Source organism: Lathamus discolor, chromosome 12 (genome assembly GCF_037157495.1).
Source record: "Lathamus discolor isolate bLatDis1 chromosome 12, bLatDis1.hap1, whole genome shotgun sequence".
Lineage (NCBI taxonomy): Eukaryota > Metazoa > Chordata > Aves > Psittaciformes > Psittacidae > Lathamus > Lathamus discolor.
This window is the reverse complement of record NC_088895.1, coordinates 12,761,571-12,781,760: the sequence shown is the minus strand read 5'-3', so window position 1 is coordinate 12,781,760 and position 20,190 is coordinate 12,761,571. Positions and strand designations below refer to the sequence as shown.

Genomic DNA, 20,190 nt, shown 5'->3' with positions numbered 1-20,190 from the left:
AGGATAAAGTGATACAACACTTTCCTAGAGGAAAACAAAGCATACATTTAAGCAAATGCAGTTTTGACCTGGTAACACTAAGCCGTGGTGCTCAACTTCACCCAATACTGTTCACAAAAGCACTCTGGGGAAGGGGAGCTATTTGGCATGCTCTGTTTTGCTGTGCTATGTCATATCATAACTGGTCCTGGCCACACCTAGTGCATTAGTCCTCGTGCGGGCTGCAAACACCACATCATTACTTCTGGCTCCCGGATGAGCAGAGCAGAAAGGGATCAAACTACAGCAGAAACCCGTTAGAAGGCAGAAATTCAAGGGACAGCTGCAGATGAACTAGAGAGAAACAGGAACTTTAAAAAGTAGAGCCCATCATCTACTGGGGTAAGCAGCTTATTTCTTTATCCACTTCTTTTTAGACAAGCAGAAATCATGTAAAGTCTATAGATAGAAAAACTGAATGCTCCAAACAACAGGAAACCATGCCTGGTTTTAAACTGCAATAGCTCCTTTGGTGTATACATGTGCTTGAGCTTAGAGTGAAACGACTGAACTCTTTAATAAGACCAAAAAGTGAACTCTTTATCACAAAAGCTCCTAAAAAATATTCTAAGTATCTGAGTGGGAATTCAGTTTACTTTGCTGGCTTTACACTGTTTAGAAGAGAAATAACCCTTTCAGGTTAGATTTATCTTATGTCTGGTTTTAAATCCCCTTTTATGTGTTTGACCAAGAGTGTGGCTATATTCAACCAGCCACAGTTATGATCAAAATTGAAAAGAATACGTAAATTGGAGAGATGGTAGAATTTTTTACGTGGGTCTTCACAGCTTTAAGTCTTAAGGAACCAAGAACTTTTGTGAAGGAGTTCAGATTTTGTATGAAACTAACAAATGAACAATCACTTCTAAAATTATGTGCAAAGATGACTTTAAGATACAGCTAGAAGACGAATTCTAAAGCATCTTATCCCATGTCTTCCATTTAAGGGTTATTTTTAACATGAGATATAAATATTTGCCTGTGCAAACTTGTATTTAAGCCCCAGTTTTCATCCTTCTTAAACAAAAGGCTCAGTTTCTGCCAGTATCTCCATTAGATGCAATTATATCATTAAATATTAATGGTGGCTTCCTTGGAGGAATTGACCACTTTGATCAGAACACATTGTTGGTAATGCACCATCAGCAACCACTCTGGACATGAAGCTTCCCAGATGCACTGCCACTGACACAGAGGGGAAGATCCCAGGAGCCAGCTGGACTCTGTAGGGGCCTCTCCCCATACCAACAGTGCCTCTGTGTGGCTGTGTTTTAATTTGCTTAATTACCAGTCCTGATACGGAGACAATGATCAGATCCCAAACTCTTTTTCAACACTGTAGCTCGGCAGCCCTGGACAGGGCTCTGAAAAAGCACACACAAGTACAACCTGACAGTGACAACCTCTTAAGAAGGATGGGTGGACATTACCCCTCCTGAACGCAGCCATTTCTCCCCACATTAGAGCCACCTCATCAGCTCTGCAGTCTCCTTGCTCAGAAACATTCATCCTGTCCCTTTCCTCAGAGAGCAGGAGGAGCACAGAGGCAGCCAGCCCCAGAGACCCTACCTGCACAGTGCCGGGGAGAACCATGCCGGACTCCTTCACCATCCACTTCCTGAAGGTGCTGAGGGAGCTGCTGGCCTTCGTGCTCTTCAGTTACACCGTGTTGGTCGGGGCGCTGCTGCTCGCTGGATGGACGACGTATTTCTTGGTGCTTAAATGAGCGCTCTCCAAAGGGAACAGGTTCCACCGTGCAGCTCATCCTGTGCATCTGCTCATCACACGGAATGGTCCCTTCCTCCTGCAAGTGTTTTGTTTCATTACTGCCTAATCACAGTCTTATTTTCTTATGTAAAAACAATAAAGGTTTCCAAAGCATCTACATGCATGCACTTTACTGATCTGTGTGGCTCTTGCAGCTTCTTTGTGGCTCCTACACATTTGCCCCTGTCCCTCAAAATGTTTAAAAGCCTCCCAGCAGTTTTATCCTGAGATTCCCACCCCATGCACAGCAGCCTGCCAAGCACAGCGGATGGAGAGGAGGAACGCAACACAATTCAAACATGACCACTATCTCATAGGAACAAGCCCTGCCTTGTCCAACTCTGCCTCATTAAGGGTGTGAAGGCTGAGATACAGAAATTACTTGTAATTATTTTTAGATGTTCTGGAAAAAGACATCTCAAATCAGCACAAGGTTTCCCTCTTCCTGCAGTTTTAGGAGGATATTTCATGGGGGGCACCAACACCACGTTATCCACAGGCTTATTATTCGGTGCTCTCAAGTGTGCTGTGCTTTTCGGCAAATGCTTAAAACACAGAATTAGCTGAAAGATGTGCCTGTGATGCAGCACTGCTTGAAAGTAAACTGCACTGAATGAACTGTAACAGAGAACAGAATCTCTGCTATAAATAGAGTAGGTTCAATTGACCAAGGCTTTCATGCGGAACTATACAGGAAACCTTTGCTGGAAGAGCCGCGGATTATCACCGAGAAGCTGCGGATTATCACTAGTGTGGAACGGGCCGAAAGCAAAGCAGCATTATATACACGTGTAAAACAAAGACAAACTGGAGGAGGCGGGTGTGGAGCAGAACCTGTGTAGGCCGGTCCGTGCGGTCGCAGCCATCACTGATGACCTGACACAGCTGCGGCCTGCTCCCTGCTGAGCCGGGCCGGCCCCTCAGGTGTCCCTGAGCACGGGAACTCTCAGGAGCCGCCCCTGCGCGGCCGGCGCTGAGCCCCCAGCACCAGCTGTGCTCCCCGGCGCCGGTCCCCGGGCAGGTACCGGAGACACCGGAGGCTCCATCGCTCAACCCCGCCGCCGGCTTCGGCCGCCCTCACAGCCCCGGCCGCCCTCACAGCCCCACGCGCTCGCCCTCCGCGCATGCGTCATGCTGTGGAAAACCAGCCCCCCCCCCCCGCCGCCACCGCCCCTGCGTGCGCGCTGACGTCACTTCCCACGCACCGCCCAGTCCCAAGATGGCGGCGGGCAGCCGGTGGCTCGGCAGCTGCTGCTCCCTGCTCAGGTACCGGCTCCGCGGGGCGGGGGCGCTTCGGTGGGGCCCGGGCGGGTGTGCAATGGGCTCCGCCGCCCGGCTCCGTCCCTGTCTCCGAGCGCCCGCTGTGACTCGCTTCAAGCCAGGCTGGAGCGGCGGCCTGTGCCACAGAGATTCGCCTCCGCCGTGTCCCGCTGCCGCAGCGCTGCTGGGGGAGCACAGGCTGTGGTATCCACGCAGCGCTTGCCGCTGAGGGAATGTAGGTTAAGAGCCCGCAGCGCAAAAGAGGACACCAGAGCAACAGCAGAAGCCTCACGGCTGAGGATGCTGCTCTGCTCGAGTATTTCAGAGATAGGCCCTGACCCCACAGGCTAATGCACAACGTTGGGTGTCAGTGAAACTGACCACAGGAGGCCCTGAGTGCACTGGGCTGCAGCAAACTATTGCCAGCCATACTCCTCAGCTGCATGTACCTTATACCACTTTTAAGCATGCTTTTTAACCTGCTTCTCAATATTATGCAATATTAGCAGTGTGTTGGTACCAGATAAGATACATTTGCACTCTCAGAGGTGCTAGTTACTGTGCTTGTCTCTTTTCTTGCACTTATAACTAAGTTATGTAACAGAATTTAAACCAAACTTACCCATTCACTATTACATAGCTGCATTACAGAAGCTCAGGAGAGAGTAGGGCACTCAGGAGAGCTCGTAGGTATTCCCTCCCTCTCCGATACCTATTGCCCACTGCACACTGGTTACTTCTTGTGCTCACCTTTGTTTCTTGCATTTCCAGACGAAGCTTCCCTGCTGTGGCCAGTGTCAGGAGGCGCTGCCTCTCGGGCGTGAGCGGCCGATGGCACCAAGTGGTGGGAGTGGGGCTGGGAGTGTCCTTGTGCGCTGTCCCCATTGTGGAGGTAAGGTACCAGCAGTGGTGCCTGCAGAACCTGCTCATTACAAACAGTTTAACACTCAAAAATGCTCACTTAGCATTTTACAAAGTGCGTTTTACTTGTCCTTGGAATTGTGTTCCTGCTTGGGGATCACAGGCGTTTAAGATGTGGTTGTTAAGGAACAGGAATGAGGAAATAACACCATGTAGAAACAGTTGTCTTGTTTTACAGTGGTAAAACAGCAGCAAGAATTGGGCTGTCCAACCTCATAACTAAGTGGTGCTTTTCCTTATTACTATTTATTGCATCCGCATGAAAGTCAGGGTAAAAGATCATGCAGATATCTTTGTCTTTCAGCAGCAGAATGTGGTTTCGCTCAGCAACGATGCTTTGATTAAAAGAGCAATTTCCTTGGTCACAGACAGCACTTCAACACTCCTCTCTCAAACAACATACGCACTGATCGAAGCATTGACAGAGTATACAAAGGTAAGCTGAGAGATTGTGTGCTGTGCTAGCAAGTCAGCAGTGGAAATAGTAAACTATTTAACACGAATTACAACTGTTAAACCATACTTGGAATGGACTTTGACTTTTTTATTATTTTTAATAAGAGAGATGTGGGGGTTTGAAGAGGTCAGGTCTCCAGGAAACAGTGGGGTAGGGCTCCCTGTGCTGCTACACCAAACACAGAAGTTACCTTTAGCTTTGTTAGACTGTTGCTTTGAGCTTGAACTTAAGCCAGAATGCCCCATGTCTCAGAACTGGGGTTAAAGAAACTCATAACAGGTATTGGATACCTGCATACTGAATAAGTAGGATGCACCACCCTGTGTTCTTAGGTATTTTATTTACCTTCTGTGCCCATTCCTAAGACTATGAACTTGAGTTTCATCAGAAGAATGGAGTGAGCCATATTTAAGTCTGAAATAAGAAGGCAGAGTTTTCATTTTACAAATAAGTGCCAATTTGAGTAAAATATTTGCATTCCAGTTTACCTCCTTATTAGTATGGCAAGCGTATAAAGAGATGTTGGTCACAGCAGTGCTGTAGGCAGACAGCAAATGCTGTCAGTGCCCCCCAAAACTGCAGTGAATTCAGAACGAAGCACTTTTAGAAGCATTCAGCAATTGTACTAATATCAGTTAACACAGAGACAGCATCAGAGATGTACAGATCATCATGCAACTGAAATGATTCCTTTGCAGGCAGTTTATACACTGGTGTCTCTCTACAAGCAATACGCAAACCTTCTTGGGAAGATGAATTCAGAAGAGGTGGATGCAGTTTGGCAGGTGGTGATAGGAGCCAGAGTTGATGTAAGCAGTCGTCTCCCTTCAGGCAGCAATCTGCCTCCTAAAACTGCTCAGAAACTCCTCTTGCTTCCTCACCTTTTCAGGAAGGTGCTATTTGGAAGAGCGTCCAGATACTGCTACATCTGGTTAAGTAACACTTTGTTTTACTCCTAGGTGAGAACGAAGCAGGAGGAATACCTAAGGCTGGAATCCAGCTGGATGACAGCATTACGTCTTTCAGAGATGGCAGCAGAAGCTGCATATCAGTCAGGTAATACTGAGGATGTCCTTCCCCTCACATTTAGGCAGCATTTCTTGCATGTAAATGGAGGTGAGAGACCCAGAGTACCTGTTCAGTTCACACAGGAATTTACAACTAATGCCTGGTTTTTAAGAGATGCTGAGAACTTCTGTTTTATTGGCTACAGATCAAGTAGAGTTTTGAGAACTAGGCCTGGAAACTTCACATGTGGTTTAGATCAAGACCAACCATGCCATAAAAATGCTTCAAGGAAGCATATAGTCATTTCTAAATGCAGTGGGTTCAAATATAGCCACAGAAATAAGGCTACCTAGGAGGGTCCAGCAGATCTTTCCAGATGGACTCACTTCTGTTAAAGAGTGGGAATATTTGCCTTTCACTCAGGAAAGAGATTCATTTTGGTCTTTTCTGCCTGGGTACACCCTTTCACAAAAAGATTAGGACTTGATAGCTCCAAGATTGAGTTATGGGTTGGCTTATGGTAAATCAGCGAAGTTACTGGAGTGGAGAAGGGGAGAAAAGCGATGAACATACAGGGACACCCTGACTCTGCCAGGGCCTGGAGAACACTCAGTCTGTCAGGAGGAGAAGGCATTCTGAGTTCAGCAGTGCCACAGATACTCTTACTGCTGGTAGGTGCTTGGACAAGGACTGCAGGTTCCTGGCACACAATGGCTGGGCTTAGTTCTACAACCCACTACCACAAGCTGATCGCTCTGATCAGACACTGGCTGTAATCCGCTTGGGTGGGAAGAGTTCAAGGGGGCAAAAAATAACCTCAAAGCAGGCAAACTGCTGTTGAAGATAAATGAACAGCAAATGCATTTAGCATTAATGGAGCCCAAGAGCCATCAAAACACTTAGCAAAGCAGGTTGTAATTATACACAGTAGGTATCTTAATTGAAGGTTTACTGAGTGTTCCTCTGACCCTCTGTATTTAAATCATTACCTCAGGTGCAGACCAAGCCTCAGTGTCAGCCCGCAGCCACATTCAGCTGGTGAAATCCCAGGTACAAGAAGTGCGACTGCTGTCCCAGAAAGCAGAGACCAAATTAGCTGAAGCTCAAACAGAAGAGCTCATCAAAGCTCAAGGAGAGGATTCTTCATTGCCAGAGGGTATTTTAGGAAACTCAGAGGCAGGTGAGGACCCTTACCTGCGGGAGGACTGAAAAGAATTCAGATGTCACCTTGGAACATGTGAGAGTCAGTCAGAGATTCAAGGGTCCCAAACTTTTCAGTGTGGGATAGTGGGAAACTGCTGAAATAAGCCTGCGATTCCATTTTTCAGACAGGACTGCTTTACAAATCAGGTCAGTTCCAAGTATCTGAAAGGCCTCGATCTTGTTTGTGGCTTACCATGTTTGTAATACTCATGGATTCAGTTATTTAAATGTTTAACTATGCAAATGTGAAGATTGCTATCAAGGATAGCCGGTTGTTAATAGTCTCTCTGCTGGGAGGGTCCTGCCACTCATGATATGTTTGTAACAGCTCTCTTAACTTAGAGGCTAGCTGGGTATCAGCCAAAGATGTATTTAAAAGTCACTATTTTTAACTTGTGAAGTGAATGATGTCTGTTAGAAGGTACCTTTATTAAAACTGTGCAAAAGCATCTTGTTGTGAGTGTGCTTATTTGGATAAGAGATTAAGCACTATTTTCTGTTGGAACTGTAACAGAGCTGAGTGACAGCTGCACTAAATTACACTAATTGCAATCAGGGGAAACTTTTGCTGCAGCCCTGTGCAGTTCCCCAGGTTGCTCTTAGTTTTGCAGCTCAGTGCAGCAACTGCTTCCACCCAGGAGTCACCGCTTGCAACACAGCTGCCTCCCCTAGGAAGCAAAGGGAGAGTTGACTTTCAAGACCCTGTGGTTATTAAACAAAGTCGTCGTGGCAACTGCTGTGTATTTCTTTACAGAGCAGTGAGCAAAAGCCAGTTTTACATGGTTGAATGCTTTCCACCACAAGTCTCAGGAAAATAATTCTTTCCTTTTGCAAGCCTAATGTTTTGGTGCAGGCTTCAAAACCACAGGTGCCTTTCACTGTGCTCATTTGCTAACCTGACAGCTGAATGTGAAATTTGCAATATTAACTGTATAGACAATAGAAACTTAGAGCTGAGATGGATTTGTGTAACAGCATCCACTAGGACTTTATCACTGCTGATTTGAGTCAGTTAATCCCCATTCACCAGGTTTTGTAAGAAAACACACATTAACCAGGTTTTTCACCAGGAATTAGCATCTCATGCACTACACCTGTGTCAAGGTTGCTGTTACTGAACTGATTTGTGCTTGACACAGGTGTAGCATAAGCTTTTCTGTACGTGTCTCATTTTGCCTCACCTTAGAACAAATGCAGTCTCAGTTGCACAACGCTGTACATTTATAGATGAAGTAGTAGAGGAATTAAACCACCTTTCCTTGTTCCTGTTCCTCGTTGGATGCTGCTGTGTCCAAGGAGGATGGCACAGTCCAGAATCCAAGCCCACAGGAAGACGCCAGTGTCTGCTGTGCCGGTAGTCAGGAGGTCCTAAACACAGCTTTGGGCCAAAGCATTAGATAAAAACCCACTAGCAGGGGAGGATTATTTGCAGCAGGGGCACAAGCACACCCTCAAGAGCCAAAGGCAACTCCAGGTCAGCTTCTAACCATAGCTGCTCAATTTGTGCCATGCTGCAGTTGAAGAATGGCTGCCAAGCCACTGACCCAAATGTATGTGCACGTTGTGTTCCTTTCAGGATGCCACAGTAACTGCACAGATGCTTGCATGGCATAGATACGGTTTAGTACAGATGAGCACTGCTACAGGAGTCTGCAAAGCAACTCTCTCCCTTTCAGGGCATGCTCTCAGCCCCCTGTTGCCCCACTTGTTTGACTGTACTCCTCACTCTTACTTCCCAAGACACAGGCTGGGAAGTAAGATACCCCACACACATCAAACCTTCAGATGTGACAGGAATCAGTTCAGTCAAGCCAAAATAGGCCTGAGGAGCACAAGTGGCTCCATATTGCCTCCAAACCAGGGTGGAAAGAGTCCCACACTTTATTAGGAAGTGATAGTTGCCTGTTGGGGGTTAGCCCATACAGCTAAGCCCATAACAGACATGACATCATGCTCTACGTTATGTTACTGAGTTTGCATTTGGAATCAGTGAGTGGATCAGAAAGAAGCTGCTGCAGCAGTTTGGAGGGTACCATGGTACCCATTCTCCCCAGCCTCTTCTCTGGAAGAAGCAGCAATGCCCAGAAGCTTGGGTTTGCTGCTGATACTCAGCCTTGTTTACGAAGCCAACATCGTCTGAAACTACGTGTAGCCAATTTCTCAGGTACACCTCATACAGCTATTAATCCCTCTAAGGGCTGCAGTGAGAAGACACAGCAGCAGCTTGTAGCAGACCACACAGAGGATAGCCACACACAGGCTCATCCCTTGGAAGAGCATTTTCAGGCAAACCCTCACACCTGGCACAGAAACAGCTTGTGTGAGAGTGGTAACTCCTGCCCTATGGGAGGCTAAGCCAGAGCTACACCCAGTGCTTTAGAAATCCAAGGCAGCAAGAAGTGCCAGGAGTCCCTCATCCCAAGGTCACACACACAAGGCCCCCCGGAAAGCAGCACAGGCAGCCTGCCCTGAGAGCACATCACATCCCTGCTCTCCAGATAGCCTTGGTCTCTCCGTAGCACAAGCAAGGACCTGGAAGCACTTCCCAGGCACCTCTGAAAGCTCCAGCTCACATCTGGTGGGCAGTGAGGCAGTGAGCACAGGGCAGCTGGCACCAGAAACAGCAGTGACAATAGCACAACACAAATTGCTCTGATTTGGGTAATCAAACAGTTCCTCTCTACCTGCTGCCTTTATCACAGAACCACATGCTGGTTTGGGCTGGAAGGGACCTCAAAGGTCATCTAGTCCCTGCCACAGACATGCAACCAGGTTGCTCGAAGTCCAGGCTGCTTCCTGCTCATGCACAGCAGCTTCAGATCTAGCATCTACACACCTTGAAGCCAATAAACTTCACAGAAGTATCACCAAATCTGAGTTTAATACTTGATCCTTCCCCAAATCAGTGATTCCAACACACAGATCAATCACTTCTGTGACAATGCATCTTATCTGGACAGGGCACCTGCGCACAGGAAAGGAAGCAGCAAGTATCCATTTCCACAGAACCTCATCCTCTTTAGTAGCAATGATTCCTTAATGCAAATACCCAGCATGGGATCTCAGCCCTCTCTGGCTTTTGGTGCTCCTTGCTTTCAGGCGACCCAAGAATACTCCTAGGAAAACACTTTTCAAAGCTGTCTTTTATTTATACCCAACATTACAACACCACAAATATACCTCCCACACCACATGGAAAGCTACAGCCACTCTTACCTACCACTGTGATTATTCAAGACACACTACTCCTCTCAAACCCAATCAAAAAGTGTTTGTGCAAAAGCTTCCAGTGCAAGTAAAAATTAACTTCTGTAAAATCCAAAGGGCTTGAGTGGGAGCCCAGTCAGTGCCTTGGATCACCCTGCTGTGGAATCTGTCTTTAAGGCTTTTTCTTCCTCACTTCACTCCCTTTCTCCTTCTGTCCCGTAGGACCTTTGGGATTGCTGGCCTGGGACAGCAGCAGACCTAGCAGCACACACTGACCTTTCTTCCACTCCTTCAAGTCATTTCAAGCGCTGTGTCACTCATTAGTCACCACGAACTTCCCGAAAGGAAGCTGATCTGTGGCCAGCCACAGGTGTTGGGGAACCTGCATAGCAGGTAGCCGCTCACTCATGTGCCTGTGGCAGTTGTGACTTTCCCCAGCTCCAGGCTGGGAGAAACCAAGCCGAGCCTCTGCTCCATGCCCCAGCAATCTACCGGCCCCATCCCCACCATGTGACAAGTCAACTGCTCCTTTAACCCACCGACAGAAGACTTCCTGCAGACAAACACCATGGCTCAAGTACAGTTTGTTAGTCAAGGACACATCTCTACCACAATCTGATTTTTAGTTTAAGTACCCTGTATCTATCACCAGTCACAATCCTCCTGTGCTCATCAGTAGCTTCATTTCCAACCCCTTCCATAGTTGCGTGTTAAGGACACCGCACACCTGATGCTCTTGTCCTTTACCAGCGTCCACATGATCCACATGTCAGTTGGGTTTAGTCTGTGCACAACCATCAGTCCTTTGTAAAAGCATGGATCAAAAGGACTGAAAGGTCTCTGGATCCCAAAAGTCTTAAAGCCAGGGTGCTTCTTTGGGGTCACTGCCATCTTTGCCAGGCACATTCCCACAAACACATCATCTATTGGGAAGAGCTCTGTGCCCTCTGCCACGCTCTGGAGGCGGCGCACTGTCTCCCTAGACATGACATAGCCCCCTCCACCTGCATAGAGAGGATAAAAGGTGGCTCTGTACATGGATGCTGGAATAAAGTATTTGATCTTGCTGTTCCTGATGGGACGGGCGTTGACAATCACATCCCCAACAAAGAGATCCTGTTCAGGGTCCAATTCTTGCAGGAACTCGACAATGTTGTAAGTGTTGACAAAGACATCATCATCACCCTTCAGCACAAACCTGGCATGCAGGCAGTCCTCCACGAACCAGCGGAGGAAATGCAGCTCCTTAAGGGTCAAGTTGTAGAAGCTGTCAATAAAATCCCACTGCAAGATGTCATCAAACTGCCGGCTCTCATAAGCCAGCAGCTGGTGCAGGGGCTTTTGTACCTGGCTTTTGGCCTCTGAGTGCCCTAAAAGGAATACCAGCCTGACACGCTTGCCACCAACGGAGATCTCCTTCCCCCATGTGTTCCTGATTGCCACCCTCCGTTCCACATTGATCGGGGAAGACTTGATGGCCAGCAAGAGGAACACCTCTTTGCTACACCTGGAAGGCTTCCGCAGGACCGAGAAGTGCCGGCAGTGCTTGTATGTTAAGAAGACACGGTGAGACTCCGGGAGGGTGAGAGAAGAATTGTCAAGGGTCAGGTTTGGCAGACACCCATTGTTCAGAAGCACAGACTGCGGTTTGTGAGTTGCTACCTCCACTTTCTGGTCCGACGACGACGCTGACAGCTTTGCCTCTTTCTTCAAGCAGAGAAAACACACCAGCAGCGTGACGGAGACGGTGTAGAGCACGAGGGACTTCATCCTGGCGCCCATGGTGCAGAACGCAGCCCCTGCGCGGCACGCACAGACAAGCCGTTATCAATGAGCCCCCCACACTCACTTCCTGCTTGCCCCCGCCGCTCTGAGGGACGCGTCCCGGGCTGGTTTCGGGGCTCTCCAAGCGCTGCCGGGGAGCACGGGCTCGCTGCGGCCGCTCTGGAGCACCGGGACCGGGACCCGCTCAGCCGCGCACGCCGGCCTCGGAGCCCGGCTCTACTCCCGGCTCTACCCCCGCTCCACTCTGCGGAGCCGCCGCCGCCGAGACTCACCGGGAGCCGCTGCGCGCCCGCATGCCCCCGGGAGCCCCGCCCCGGGCGGGATGGGCCGTGCACTGAGCACCGGGCACAGGGCGCTGCACCCTGCACATGGACCAGCCCCGCGCCGGCCCCCGCCGGAATGGGCCGTGCACTGAGCACTGGGCACAGGGCACTGCGCTCCGCACATGGCACACCCATGGTACACCTCGCCCTGAGCAGCCACCCACCGCGCTGCACACCCCGCACTGCACAGCCCACACTGAATAACCACCCATTGCACCCCCGGACTGACAACAGCCTGCACTGATCAACCACCACTGCACACCCTGCAGTGCACACGCCACACTGAACACCCACTGAATAACCCTGCATTGCACAATCACCTATTGCACACCCCACACTTCACCCCCGTCCTACATCCCTCACATTGCACACCCACCCTACACACAGCACATTGCACACCCTACCCCGCACACCGCACACCAGCCCCTGCACTCTGCAGCTTCCTTGCAGAAGCTCAGCAGCAGCCTCAGACAACCACAGACAACCACAACCCCGTGGGCATCTCCCGGCTCTGGCAATTCAGCTAAACCAGGCTCCACGTGCCGTCCCCACAGGGTTTATTTCCCACTCACTCTTCCACTGCTGACACATCACTGAGTGCTCCCCACCGCTGTGGCCACGCTCTCCTGGCTCTGAGTACTGGCTGCTGGGGGCCACCGAAGCAGCTGCATCTGGAACTGAACCGTCAGTGGCACTGGCTGCAGCCCTTGACCTTCCTCCAGCACACTGGAGCCTTTCTTTTTGATTTTTCCTGCGGAAAGATGTAAATCTGTCACTGTTTTGACTGAGTAAATCACCCTAGAAGCAGCAGTGCACAGCAGGGAATGCCCCTGCACTGGCTTCTGGCCCTTGGGGGAAAATCTATTTGAATATGGCTTTGTGTAAGAAGCCCAAAATGCATCTTTAAGCAGGCAATTGATGGGTGCAATCTTGCTTTTTGTTGTTAAATTCCACTATAATTCCTAGGAAATAAGATGCAAGAATAAATCATTTCAAGGATCCTGGAAAATCAAGCGCGGGATAAAATGAGACCCACGTGAGATTACTTCCGAAGACACGCTTCAATGTCCGGGCATATTGTTCACTTGAGACAAAGCTTGCTGCCTTTCCTCTTTGAGCTGCCTGGAAGGGATCCCAATTCCTCTGAGAGGACTTATTATTTGTGTGCATTTACTGCCTGAGGGATGCAAATCAGCCCCAGCTCCCGGCTGCGAGTGCTGGTCCTTATGCAGTCTGGTTGGATGCACGGCCACAGTGGAGTGAGGGCTGGGACCCACCCCAGTGCCTCAAAGCATAGCCATGGCCACAGATCCAAGGTGGTCCGTGGTACTCAGGTGATGAGCAAGTGCCAAACGGTGCAGTGTGGTGACTCACGGAGCAGCCAGGGCCCCCCAGCCACAATCAGGGTGTCATAGCGAGTGACAGCAGAGCGCACACTGTGGGATGCTGCTGGCACTGGGTGTCACAAGCTGGGGGAGGCAGATGGCTTTTAGGCACTGTCTGAAATAGTACCCAGTGGCCATGCTGCAGCCAGCCTCCCCCTGCGCAGGCATAAGGGGACACCAAATTAAGCAGGAGCCTCTAATCACTCTGGGTTTCCTGTGTCCACAGCAGCTTTCTGTGCACCCAACACCACCCCCAGCCTCACAACCCCTGCAGCAAGGGTTTGGTCTCGCTCAGGCTGAAGGAAAGACCTGAAGACCTCCTGCATGCACACTGACCACAGGCACTGGGGGTGGAAAGTAAGTAGAAAACACCACTGCTAAACTTTAGATGTTTGACAGCACCTCCCTGTCATATACTGCAAATACACATTTTCTTATGGGGAACAATGATTCAGAGAGTTTTACCTTCTTTTCAGGTAGCTGGGGAAGCCATCAGGCTTCCTTGAGCGCAGACACAGCCTAGGACTGCAGATGCCCTCCAAAGACGCATAACAGGGCACAGAAAAGCAGCCTCAGGCTTTGGGGAAGGGGTTAATTTCACCCTTAAGTTAGCAACTAAATCTGATGCCAGAGGAGGGGGACACAGGAGGCCTGACCAGCAACATGCTCTCCTTGACCCACAAACAGCTTTTCACCATTGCCCTCCCCCACTTCCTCCTGCTCTTGCATTAGCCCTCTGATGTGCTGGCACTGCTATTTTTGTAGTCAAAACAAGATTGCTGGAAAAATAACCTGCAAGAGGCAGGGTGAGGTTTGTCTCCACAGATTAAGCAACGCTGCTGGCTGAGCAGATGCTGAGCTTTGCACTGAGGAGGCACGAGACAGCCGTCAGGGGCCAGGGTGGTCCTTTCACCGGTGACAGCAGACTGGGGTCTGCTCCCAGCCCCACCATGGGGCAACCTGGTGCTTCTCTGTGCATCTCATCTCTAAACCAGAAAGAACAATAATCCCCTCTGCAAAGTGTTGTGAGATGCGTGTTGGAAATGGATGAGGACCTTATTATGCATCCCAGACAGCATTGGCCCCAGCTGCCCGCTCCAGCCCACACCACCAGCCACATTTGGCAGCCAACAGAGCAGGCACCACATCTCTCACCCAAGAATCTGCTTTGTCCTTCTCCCCTGGCACTCAGAGCCTGTAGGTGTGTGTCGCTCCAGGACAGCTGCTCAGACTTGGATTCAATGTGTCCGGGTGTGTGTATTCAAACCTTACAGCCCCACAGTCAATAAATGTGTTCACAGTCCGGAGGTCAGGATGTGAGTAAGCGCCCTGCTCACAGAGCTGGCAGGGTGCTGGGACCAGCCTCTGGGCTGGGCACTGCTGCTGTTTGCTCTCATCACACTCACCACCCTCTTCCCAGCCAGCCCCAGTCTCTGTCACCTTTGGCAGGCGTTGAAGCTTTCTGTTTGGCCTGACTTTTACTCTCTGCTTTGGGGGTTTTGCTCTTGTCTCTGCTTTTCTTCTTGCCCTGTGGAGAGAGCTATTTCCATAGTTAGGCTGTGATGAAACTCACTGCTCATATTCAGTCCTGTGACTGCCATCACCATCTGAGGTAGGTCACAGGGATTTAAAGGGCGGAGGAAAGAGGTGAGAGGAAGCAGAAGCACAGCAGAGGGGATGCTCAGAGTAAAAGAATCCAAGAAATAGAAAGTGTGAGTTGGTGTGTGCTGCCATGCTGAGAGAGCATCAGAGGAAGCAGGAGGGGTTGCTTTCATATTCTCAAGAGGAAAAATAAACTCACCTATTTTCCTAGGCCCAGAAAAAGTAGCAGTACTTACTGCTAATATCAACACTAAGTAAGGATACCAGCATCAACAGATGGTGCTCAAGCAGGGCTATTTCAGCCCCATTTTATGGAGAGGAGAACTGAGGGATGCATGGGAGGGATGCCCAGGCAGGGATATGCTGAATCCCACCCTGCAGCACTGCCCATCCCTGGCAGCTCTGCCTTACGTGCCCCAGAACATGCTCCTTACCTTCTCCTCCACACTTCGTGTCTGCTGTGGTTTTTCAGCTACCAGGATCCCAAAGTCACACAGAGCTGTCACCAGGTCCCCAGTGGCCAGCAGAGTCTCCAGGGTCACCTTCCTGGTCCCCAGGGTCTTCCGAATGGGAGGGTCACTACGGAGTTCACAGGACTTCTTCTTTTTCTGCTTGTCCTTGCGTGCAGGACCCTGCAGGGCACCAGCACAAGGACAAGCCTCAGTGGAGGGTTGGGGACCCTTTATCAGACAGCAAACAACCCCTTGCCCACCACTGCAACCAGACCAAGATGTAGAACTGCTGCTGCCTTCCTCCCACAGCAAGGGGGTACTTTGGTGAGAGGTCTGGGATGGAAGCGAGGTCCTGACACACTAAACTGATCCAGGAGAAGGGTTCTTGTTCCCCCACCAGTGTTTTTGCAACTTGGATGTTATTTGGGCATTGTGCTCTCCCAGCACCTACCTTGGCACCATCCTTCTGCTGCCTCTGTCCTGCCTTCTTATTTCTGTCTATGTTTTCTTCTGGATCAGCTTCAACAGGCCATGACAGCACCTGCCCAGAGAAAGGAGCTGGAGTTTTAGGGCTGGGACACCCGAGGACTCTGGCCCAGGGTCACTGGCATCTCAGGCTGCACCCCAGAAAGAACACACCACTGCTGGGCCTCCCAGCAGCTGCTTCCCCTTTCATTCAGCTCTGCCACACACTCACCTTCTCCTCCACAACAGAGACAATTGTTCCAGCCGCCAGGTAGGACTTCAGCCCCATTAAGTCCTTAACAATATGCTCCTTCCTGTAGCTGTACTCAATGGTATCTTTCCAGGGCTTTCCAGGGGTGGCAAACACCTTTGCTGTGCAGGGACACAAAAAAGCTCTGAGAGAGCTCTCCTTCCTGAGGACAGAAGGACCCCCGGGACATGACCAGTGCCAATTTATTATCCATCAGTCCCAGTAGCAGCCCAGCTGCAGCCAACATTATAAGGGACATCCTGATGCCACCATATGCCAGGAAGAGCCTGAGCAGTGAGGCAGGAGACTTAGAATTCCTCCTTACCAGAACTGGCCTTGGGCTGCTCTGTGGCTGCAGGGTCCTGCTGGTCCTTTGTTTCTCCTGTGTCCTGAGCTGAGCTGTGCACACCCAAGGTGGCCCCCTCGAGACTCTCATGGATTTTTGTTACCTGGAACAGAGGCGGATCTCTTGGAAGCATGTCCAGTTGTGTTTGCACCAGGATCAGGCAGCAGAGCTCTGCATCTGGGAGGTGAAGTCCCCCTTTGCTGTGACCTGCCACTGCCTGTTGCTTTCAGGTGCCCTATTAAGCACAAACCTCAGTGCTACTGCCATCGTCAAGCTCCTCTCCCTCCACGAACTCATATGTCACACAGTAGCTGTAGGTGATCACTGGAAAGTAAGAGTTATCTGCCAGCTGCTGAAGAGTGCTGGGATCAGGGACTCCTTTCATGTCCCCAACACTCACAACCACTCGTGCTTCACTCCTCATCAGCTCTAAAAGGAAAGACAATCTTGCTATGAAGCTGCAGTGTGCTCCTTCCAGAGTAAGGACAGTACACAGCAAGGTGAAATCACCGGTGGAAATCAGGAAAGGATGTGTCCCACCATCTGGCATCCCTCCCTGCCGACCTGTGCTAAGGCTGTGACAAGCCACTGCCACGTGGGGTCACTCCAAAGCCATACAAACATCTCCTGTCTTGGTTGCTTTGCCTCCCTGGTTAACACTTCTGGCTCCAAAGAGCACATCTAGCATTTAAAGTCGTTAAGCAGGGGCCATCAAGAGGGGTTTCCTATCCCAGGGGTGCCCCCTGCTCTCATCCCAGTCGGGGATGTGCCACACTGCAGAGGTGGCACTGCTTTCTGTGGACAGTGCAGCACCCATGTGAGCATCTTCCCCAGGGGAGATGTTCCTCTTTCAGCAGCTGGAGAGGAAAAGACAGTCTGAAACCAGACAGTATCTAGGAAGCAAAGATGGCAAAGGACCATGGCACCAAACTGGTGCTAGGACTAGGTTGTTCTTGCAATCTTTGCACCTGACTAAGGCTAAAACTGCCTCGAGTGTAATTACACTGCTGCAGGGTCCTCTGCCTGTCTCCCCACTTGTACTAGTGGGGTAAAAAAGCACAGAGAAAGATCTCCATTTGAGGAGAGGCAAGAGGGAAGTCAATACTGGATCCAGCACTTGTCCTGAGGACGATGAAACCACCTTCCACAACATGGAGGCAGCACAGAGAAATTAAAGGGTGCAGACTGACCTGGCTGACTTGCCAAACCAAGGAATTGGTGCCTCTCATCAAACCCTACATGGATGTCATCGAGGATGGAGAGCTTGGGCAGGCTATCCACAAGGAAGCCCCTGTAAGTGGGAATGAGAGCCAGCGGGTTCCCTTTGAGCACCAGGATGCGGAGCTTCTCCAGACCGGACAGCTGGGAGACCAGCCCCAGAAGATCTGTTAAGTTGTTAAAGCTCAGGTCAAGCGATACAAGATTTGGCCTAAGGAGAGAACCCAGAGAAGAAGGTCAGGCAAAGAGCACCCACAAAGCTGCTATCCTGGGGCAAAAAAGAAACAAAAACTGTGTTTCCCCAGCACATACTGGGTCAAACTGGGGAATCCAATGGTACAATCTCAAGAGGCCAATACCAAATTCCTTAGCCATATGGTCCATTGTCAGTCTGCCCCACAACTCAAACCCATGTTTCTTTAGTATCCATGAATCACCCCACTGCATCATTTGGTGATGCAGCTTAAGCTTTAGATCCTTTCCAGGGCAGACTCTCAGCAGGACCTTTGGGAAGGACATGGAAAGAGTAAGCTGCTCTGGGACATGGGAACTGCAGTGTCAAAACAGTTCCTCAGGTGATCTCCCTGTTCCACACTTTGGCCTTCAGGAAGCCCACATTCAGCCTATGGCATTACCAGAAGGCTGCAGTGAGGCACTTGGCCTGCAAAGGTCCGCACAGCCTGTTGTATCCCAGCCCCAAGTGCTGAAGCTCCGGAGGAGGCTGAGCACACAGGTCCTGCAGATCAGCCACAGCATTGCAGCAGAGCTCCAGAATCTGTCCAGGACAGAGAGAACAAGAAACACCCTTTGCAATGAGCTGTTCCTGACATTCCCCCAAGCTCTTCAGCTTGCATTGTGTTCCCAGATGGGACCTCCTTCCCGATCCTGCCATCACAAGTAATTGCTTGCTCACCTTCAGAGTCCGGGGCAGGTTGGCTGAGGTTACCCTACTGATGTGGTTGGCACTGAGGATGAGCTCCTCCAGCTGCTGCAACTGCAACAGACCTGCATCAACCTCCTCCACCTGCAAAGAGTTGGGTTTGGCCAACATGTCCCTGAGCCACCTCCTGGCCAAGGTGACATAGACACGCAGTGGTGATCCACATGACGTGTACCATGGATTAGTGCCATACGCTAGGGATGCAGCACTAGCTCTACTCCAGCAGCAATAGTGGCATCTGGGGAGTCCCAGGGATGGGGAAGGTGTCTTCTTCCCTCCCAACAGGAAGATGTGGTTTCCTGGCTAGGAGATGGGTAGCTTTACAGGCACCAGCAGCTGTACTTACTCCCTTGTCAACGATCCGCAGGGACCTGAGGACCTGGAAGACGTTGGAGCCATGGACGAGCTTGGGCTCCAGCACAGCCACTTCCCGCAGGAGCTGGTCCTGGGGTCTGCAGCCCGGTGGCAGGGCCCAGGGGCTGTGTCGGTCCTTCAGCAGCTCTATTAGTGCCTCAGGGCTCTCCTCACCCAGTGGCAGGTCCTCCTCCTGCCTGGCCTGGTCTGCCCACAGCCTTGGCTGGCCTCTGTGGGGGCTCCTGCATGCAGCAAAGCGGGACTTGTTCTGCAGAGAGGGAGAGAGGAGAGGCAGTGAGAGCCCTGCAGACCACAGACCCCAATCCACATCCATGGCTCTGCCCCCCCTGGACCCTACCCAGCTGCCAAGGCCACAGGGGAAGTCCTGCAGAGTCAGGTGCCTCAGGTGCTCCTGAAGAGCAGCCGAGACACTGCCAGGACCAGGTGCTGCCATCCAGCCCCAGCCCGGAGCAGAATTCCCTGGCTCAGTGACAAGAGTCCCTGTCGCTAGGAGATGGCATTGACGTGGTCGCCCTGAGGACCAAGCCCTGCAGGTGGAGTCAGCCTGGGACAGCACTGAGCTCCCCAGGCTGGGAATAAATCCTTGGTTTCCTGGATATCCCCCTGGATTCTGGGGGTTTCTCCCAGCCTCATGGAGCAATTGCAGGGTACAGCATCAACCCTGTCCCTTGGCCAAGGACCTGTGATAACAGCGTTTGCCATCTCACATCCTGAGTGTCACTCAGGTTTCAGAGGAAGCAGCCAGGTTCTCAGTTAGCTGTAACAATGCTGCTGTTCACTCATGTGGAGGGCACCACCATCACCACAGCAGCACAAGGCCATCAGAAAACCAGGTTCACAGCTAAAAATACCAGCCCCTACGCTAGGAAAAAGAAGGTGAGCCCTGGGAGCAAAAGCCACAGCTCTGCCTCAGGTCAGATTCAGGTCTCTGCACTCTGAGGTCTGTTTTTTCCAGTGATAGGTGTTGAGACAATGGCTACAAATTCCGGTTTAGGGAGCCTACAGAGCAGCCTGTGTCAGCAAAACCTCACCAGATGAACTGCAGATGCTCTGTGGCATCTGGCGGTTACATGATGGAAAGCTGAACTTCCACTGGGGTTGGGTTTCACAGGAGAGATGCCAATCTGCTCCCTTATCAGCTCAGCAGCTTATCACAGCTCTGTACTGATAGGAAATGATGTGCAGGG

The 20,190-nt window shown here is 50.7% G+C and overlaps 4 protein-coding genes across 7 annotated transcripts; 2 read left to right on the top strand and 2 right to left on the bottom strand.

The window, feature by feature from the left end:
* The first annotated feature begins 242 nt into the window (after window positions 1-242).
* LOC136020907 (uncharacterized) lies at window positions 243-1,919 on the top strand. The gene is made up of 2 exons (XM_065692564.1): window positions 243-381; window positions 1,566-1,919. The coding sequence occupies exon 2, from the start codon at window positions 1,631-1,633 to the stop codon at window positions 1,763-1,765; it is 135 nt and encodes a 44-aa protein (XP_065548636.1). The 5' UTR covers window positions 243-381; window positions 1,566-1,630; the 3' UTR covers window positions 1,766-1,919.
* Window positions 1,920-2,996: 1,077 nt separating this feature from the next.
* Window positions 2,997-7,104, top strand: DIABLO (diablo IAP-binding mitochondrial protein). Of its 2 annotated transcripts, none has more exons than XM_065692563.1 (6): window positions 2,997-3,072; window positions 3,838-3,958; window positions 4,295-4,423; window positions 5,143-5,253; window positions 5,404-5,500; window positions 6,447-7,104. In XM_065692563.1, the coding sequence occupies exons 1-6, from the start codon at window positions 3,026-3,028 to the stop codon at window positions 6,659-6,661; spliced, it is 720 nt and encodes a 239-aa protein (XP_065548635.1). In that variant the 5' UTR covers window positions 2,997-3,025; the 3' UTR covers window positions 6,662-7,104. The 2 variants fall into 2 exon arrangements, with proteins under 2 accessions (XP_065548635.1, XP_065548633.1); XM_065692561.1 differs by having other exon boundaries at window positions 4,292-4,423.
* A 2,676-nt stretch (window positions 7,105-9,780) lies between these two features.
* Window positions 9,781-12,621, bottom strand: B3GNT4 (UDP-GlcNAc:betaGal beta-1,3-N-acetylglucosaminyltransferase 4). Its single transcript, XM_065692560.1, has 2 exons — window positions 12,543-12,621; window positions 9,781-11,661 (listed from the first exon to the last, which is right to left on the bottom strand). Exons 1-2 carry the CDS (start codon window positions 12,559-12,561, stop codon window positions 10,544-10,546), a joined length of 1,137 nt encoding a protein of 378 aa, XP_065548632.1. The 5' UTR covers window positions 12,562-12,621; the 3' UTR covers window positions 9,781-10,543.
* Window positions 12,561-19,458, bottom strand: LRRC43 (leucine rich repeat containing 43). Of its 3 annotated transcripts, none has more exons than XM_065692557.1 (11): window positions 18,975-19,458; window positions 18,602-18,712; window positions 18,324-18,463; window positions 17,661-17,899; window positions 16,721-16,899; window positions 16,450-16,573; window positions 16,107-16,246; window positions 15,861-15,950; window positions 15,392-15,589; window positions 14,796-14,895; window positions 12,561-12,721 (listed from the first exon to the last, which is right to left on the bottom strand). In XM_065692557.1, the coding sequence occupies exons 1-11, from the start codon at window positions 19,434-19,436 to the stop codon at window positions 12,561-12,563; spliced, it is 1,944 nt and encodes a 647-aa protein (XP_065548629.1). In that variant the 5' UTR covers window positions 19,437-19,458. The 3 variants fall into 3 exon arrangements, 2 of the variants coding, with proteins under 2 accessions (XP_065548629.1, XP_065548630.1); XR_010615556.1 differs by having other exon boundaries at window positions 12,652-12,721; window positions 14,511-14,895; XM_065692558.1 differs by lacking the exon at window positions 14,796-14,895 and having other exon boundaries at window positions 12,568-12,721.
* Window positions 19,459-20,190: the final 732 nt, after the last annotated feature.

What these genes read in the sequence shown, in the direction of transcription:
- LOC136020907 (XM_065692564.1), top strand. Translation starts at nt 1,631, where the DNA reads ATGCCGGACTCCTTCACCATCCACTTCCTGAAGGTGCTGAGGGAGCTG.
- DIABLO (XM_065692561.1), top strand. Translation starts at nt 3,026, where the DNA reads ATGGCGGCGGGCAGCCGGTGGCTCGGCAGCTGCTGCTCCCTGCTCAG. An exon ending in AGCTGCTGCTCCCTGCTCAG is followed by an intron (nt 3,073 to 3,837) that starts GTACCGGCTCCG and finishes TTGCATTTCCAG; the next exon opens with ACGAAGCTTCCCTGCTGTGG. An exon ending in GCGCTGTCCCCATTGTGGAG is followed by an intron (nt 3,959 to 4,291) that starts GTAAGGTACCAG and finishes TTTGTCTTTCAG; the next exon opens with CAGCAGAATGTGGTTTCGCT.
- LRRC43 (XM_065692557.1), bottom strand. Translation starts at nt 19,436, where the DNA reads ATGGCAGCACCTGGTCCTGGCAGTGTCTCGGCTGCTCTTCAGGAGCAC. An exon ending in TGCCTCACTGCAGCCTTCTG is followed by an intron (nt 17,900 to 18,323) that starts GTAATGCCATAG and finishes TTCTCTCCTTAG; the next exon opens with GCCAAATCTTGTATCGCTTG. An exon ending in CACGAAGTGTGGAGGAGAAG is followed by an intron (nt 14,896 to 15,391) that starts GTAAGGAGCATG and finishes CTATGGAAATAG; the next exon opens with CTCTCTCCACAGGGCAAGAA.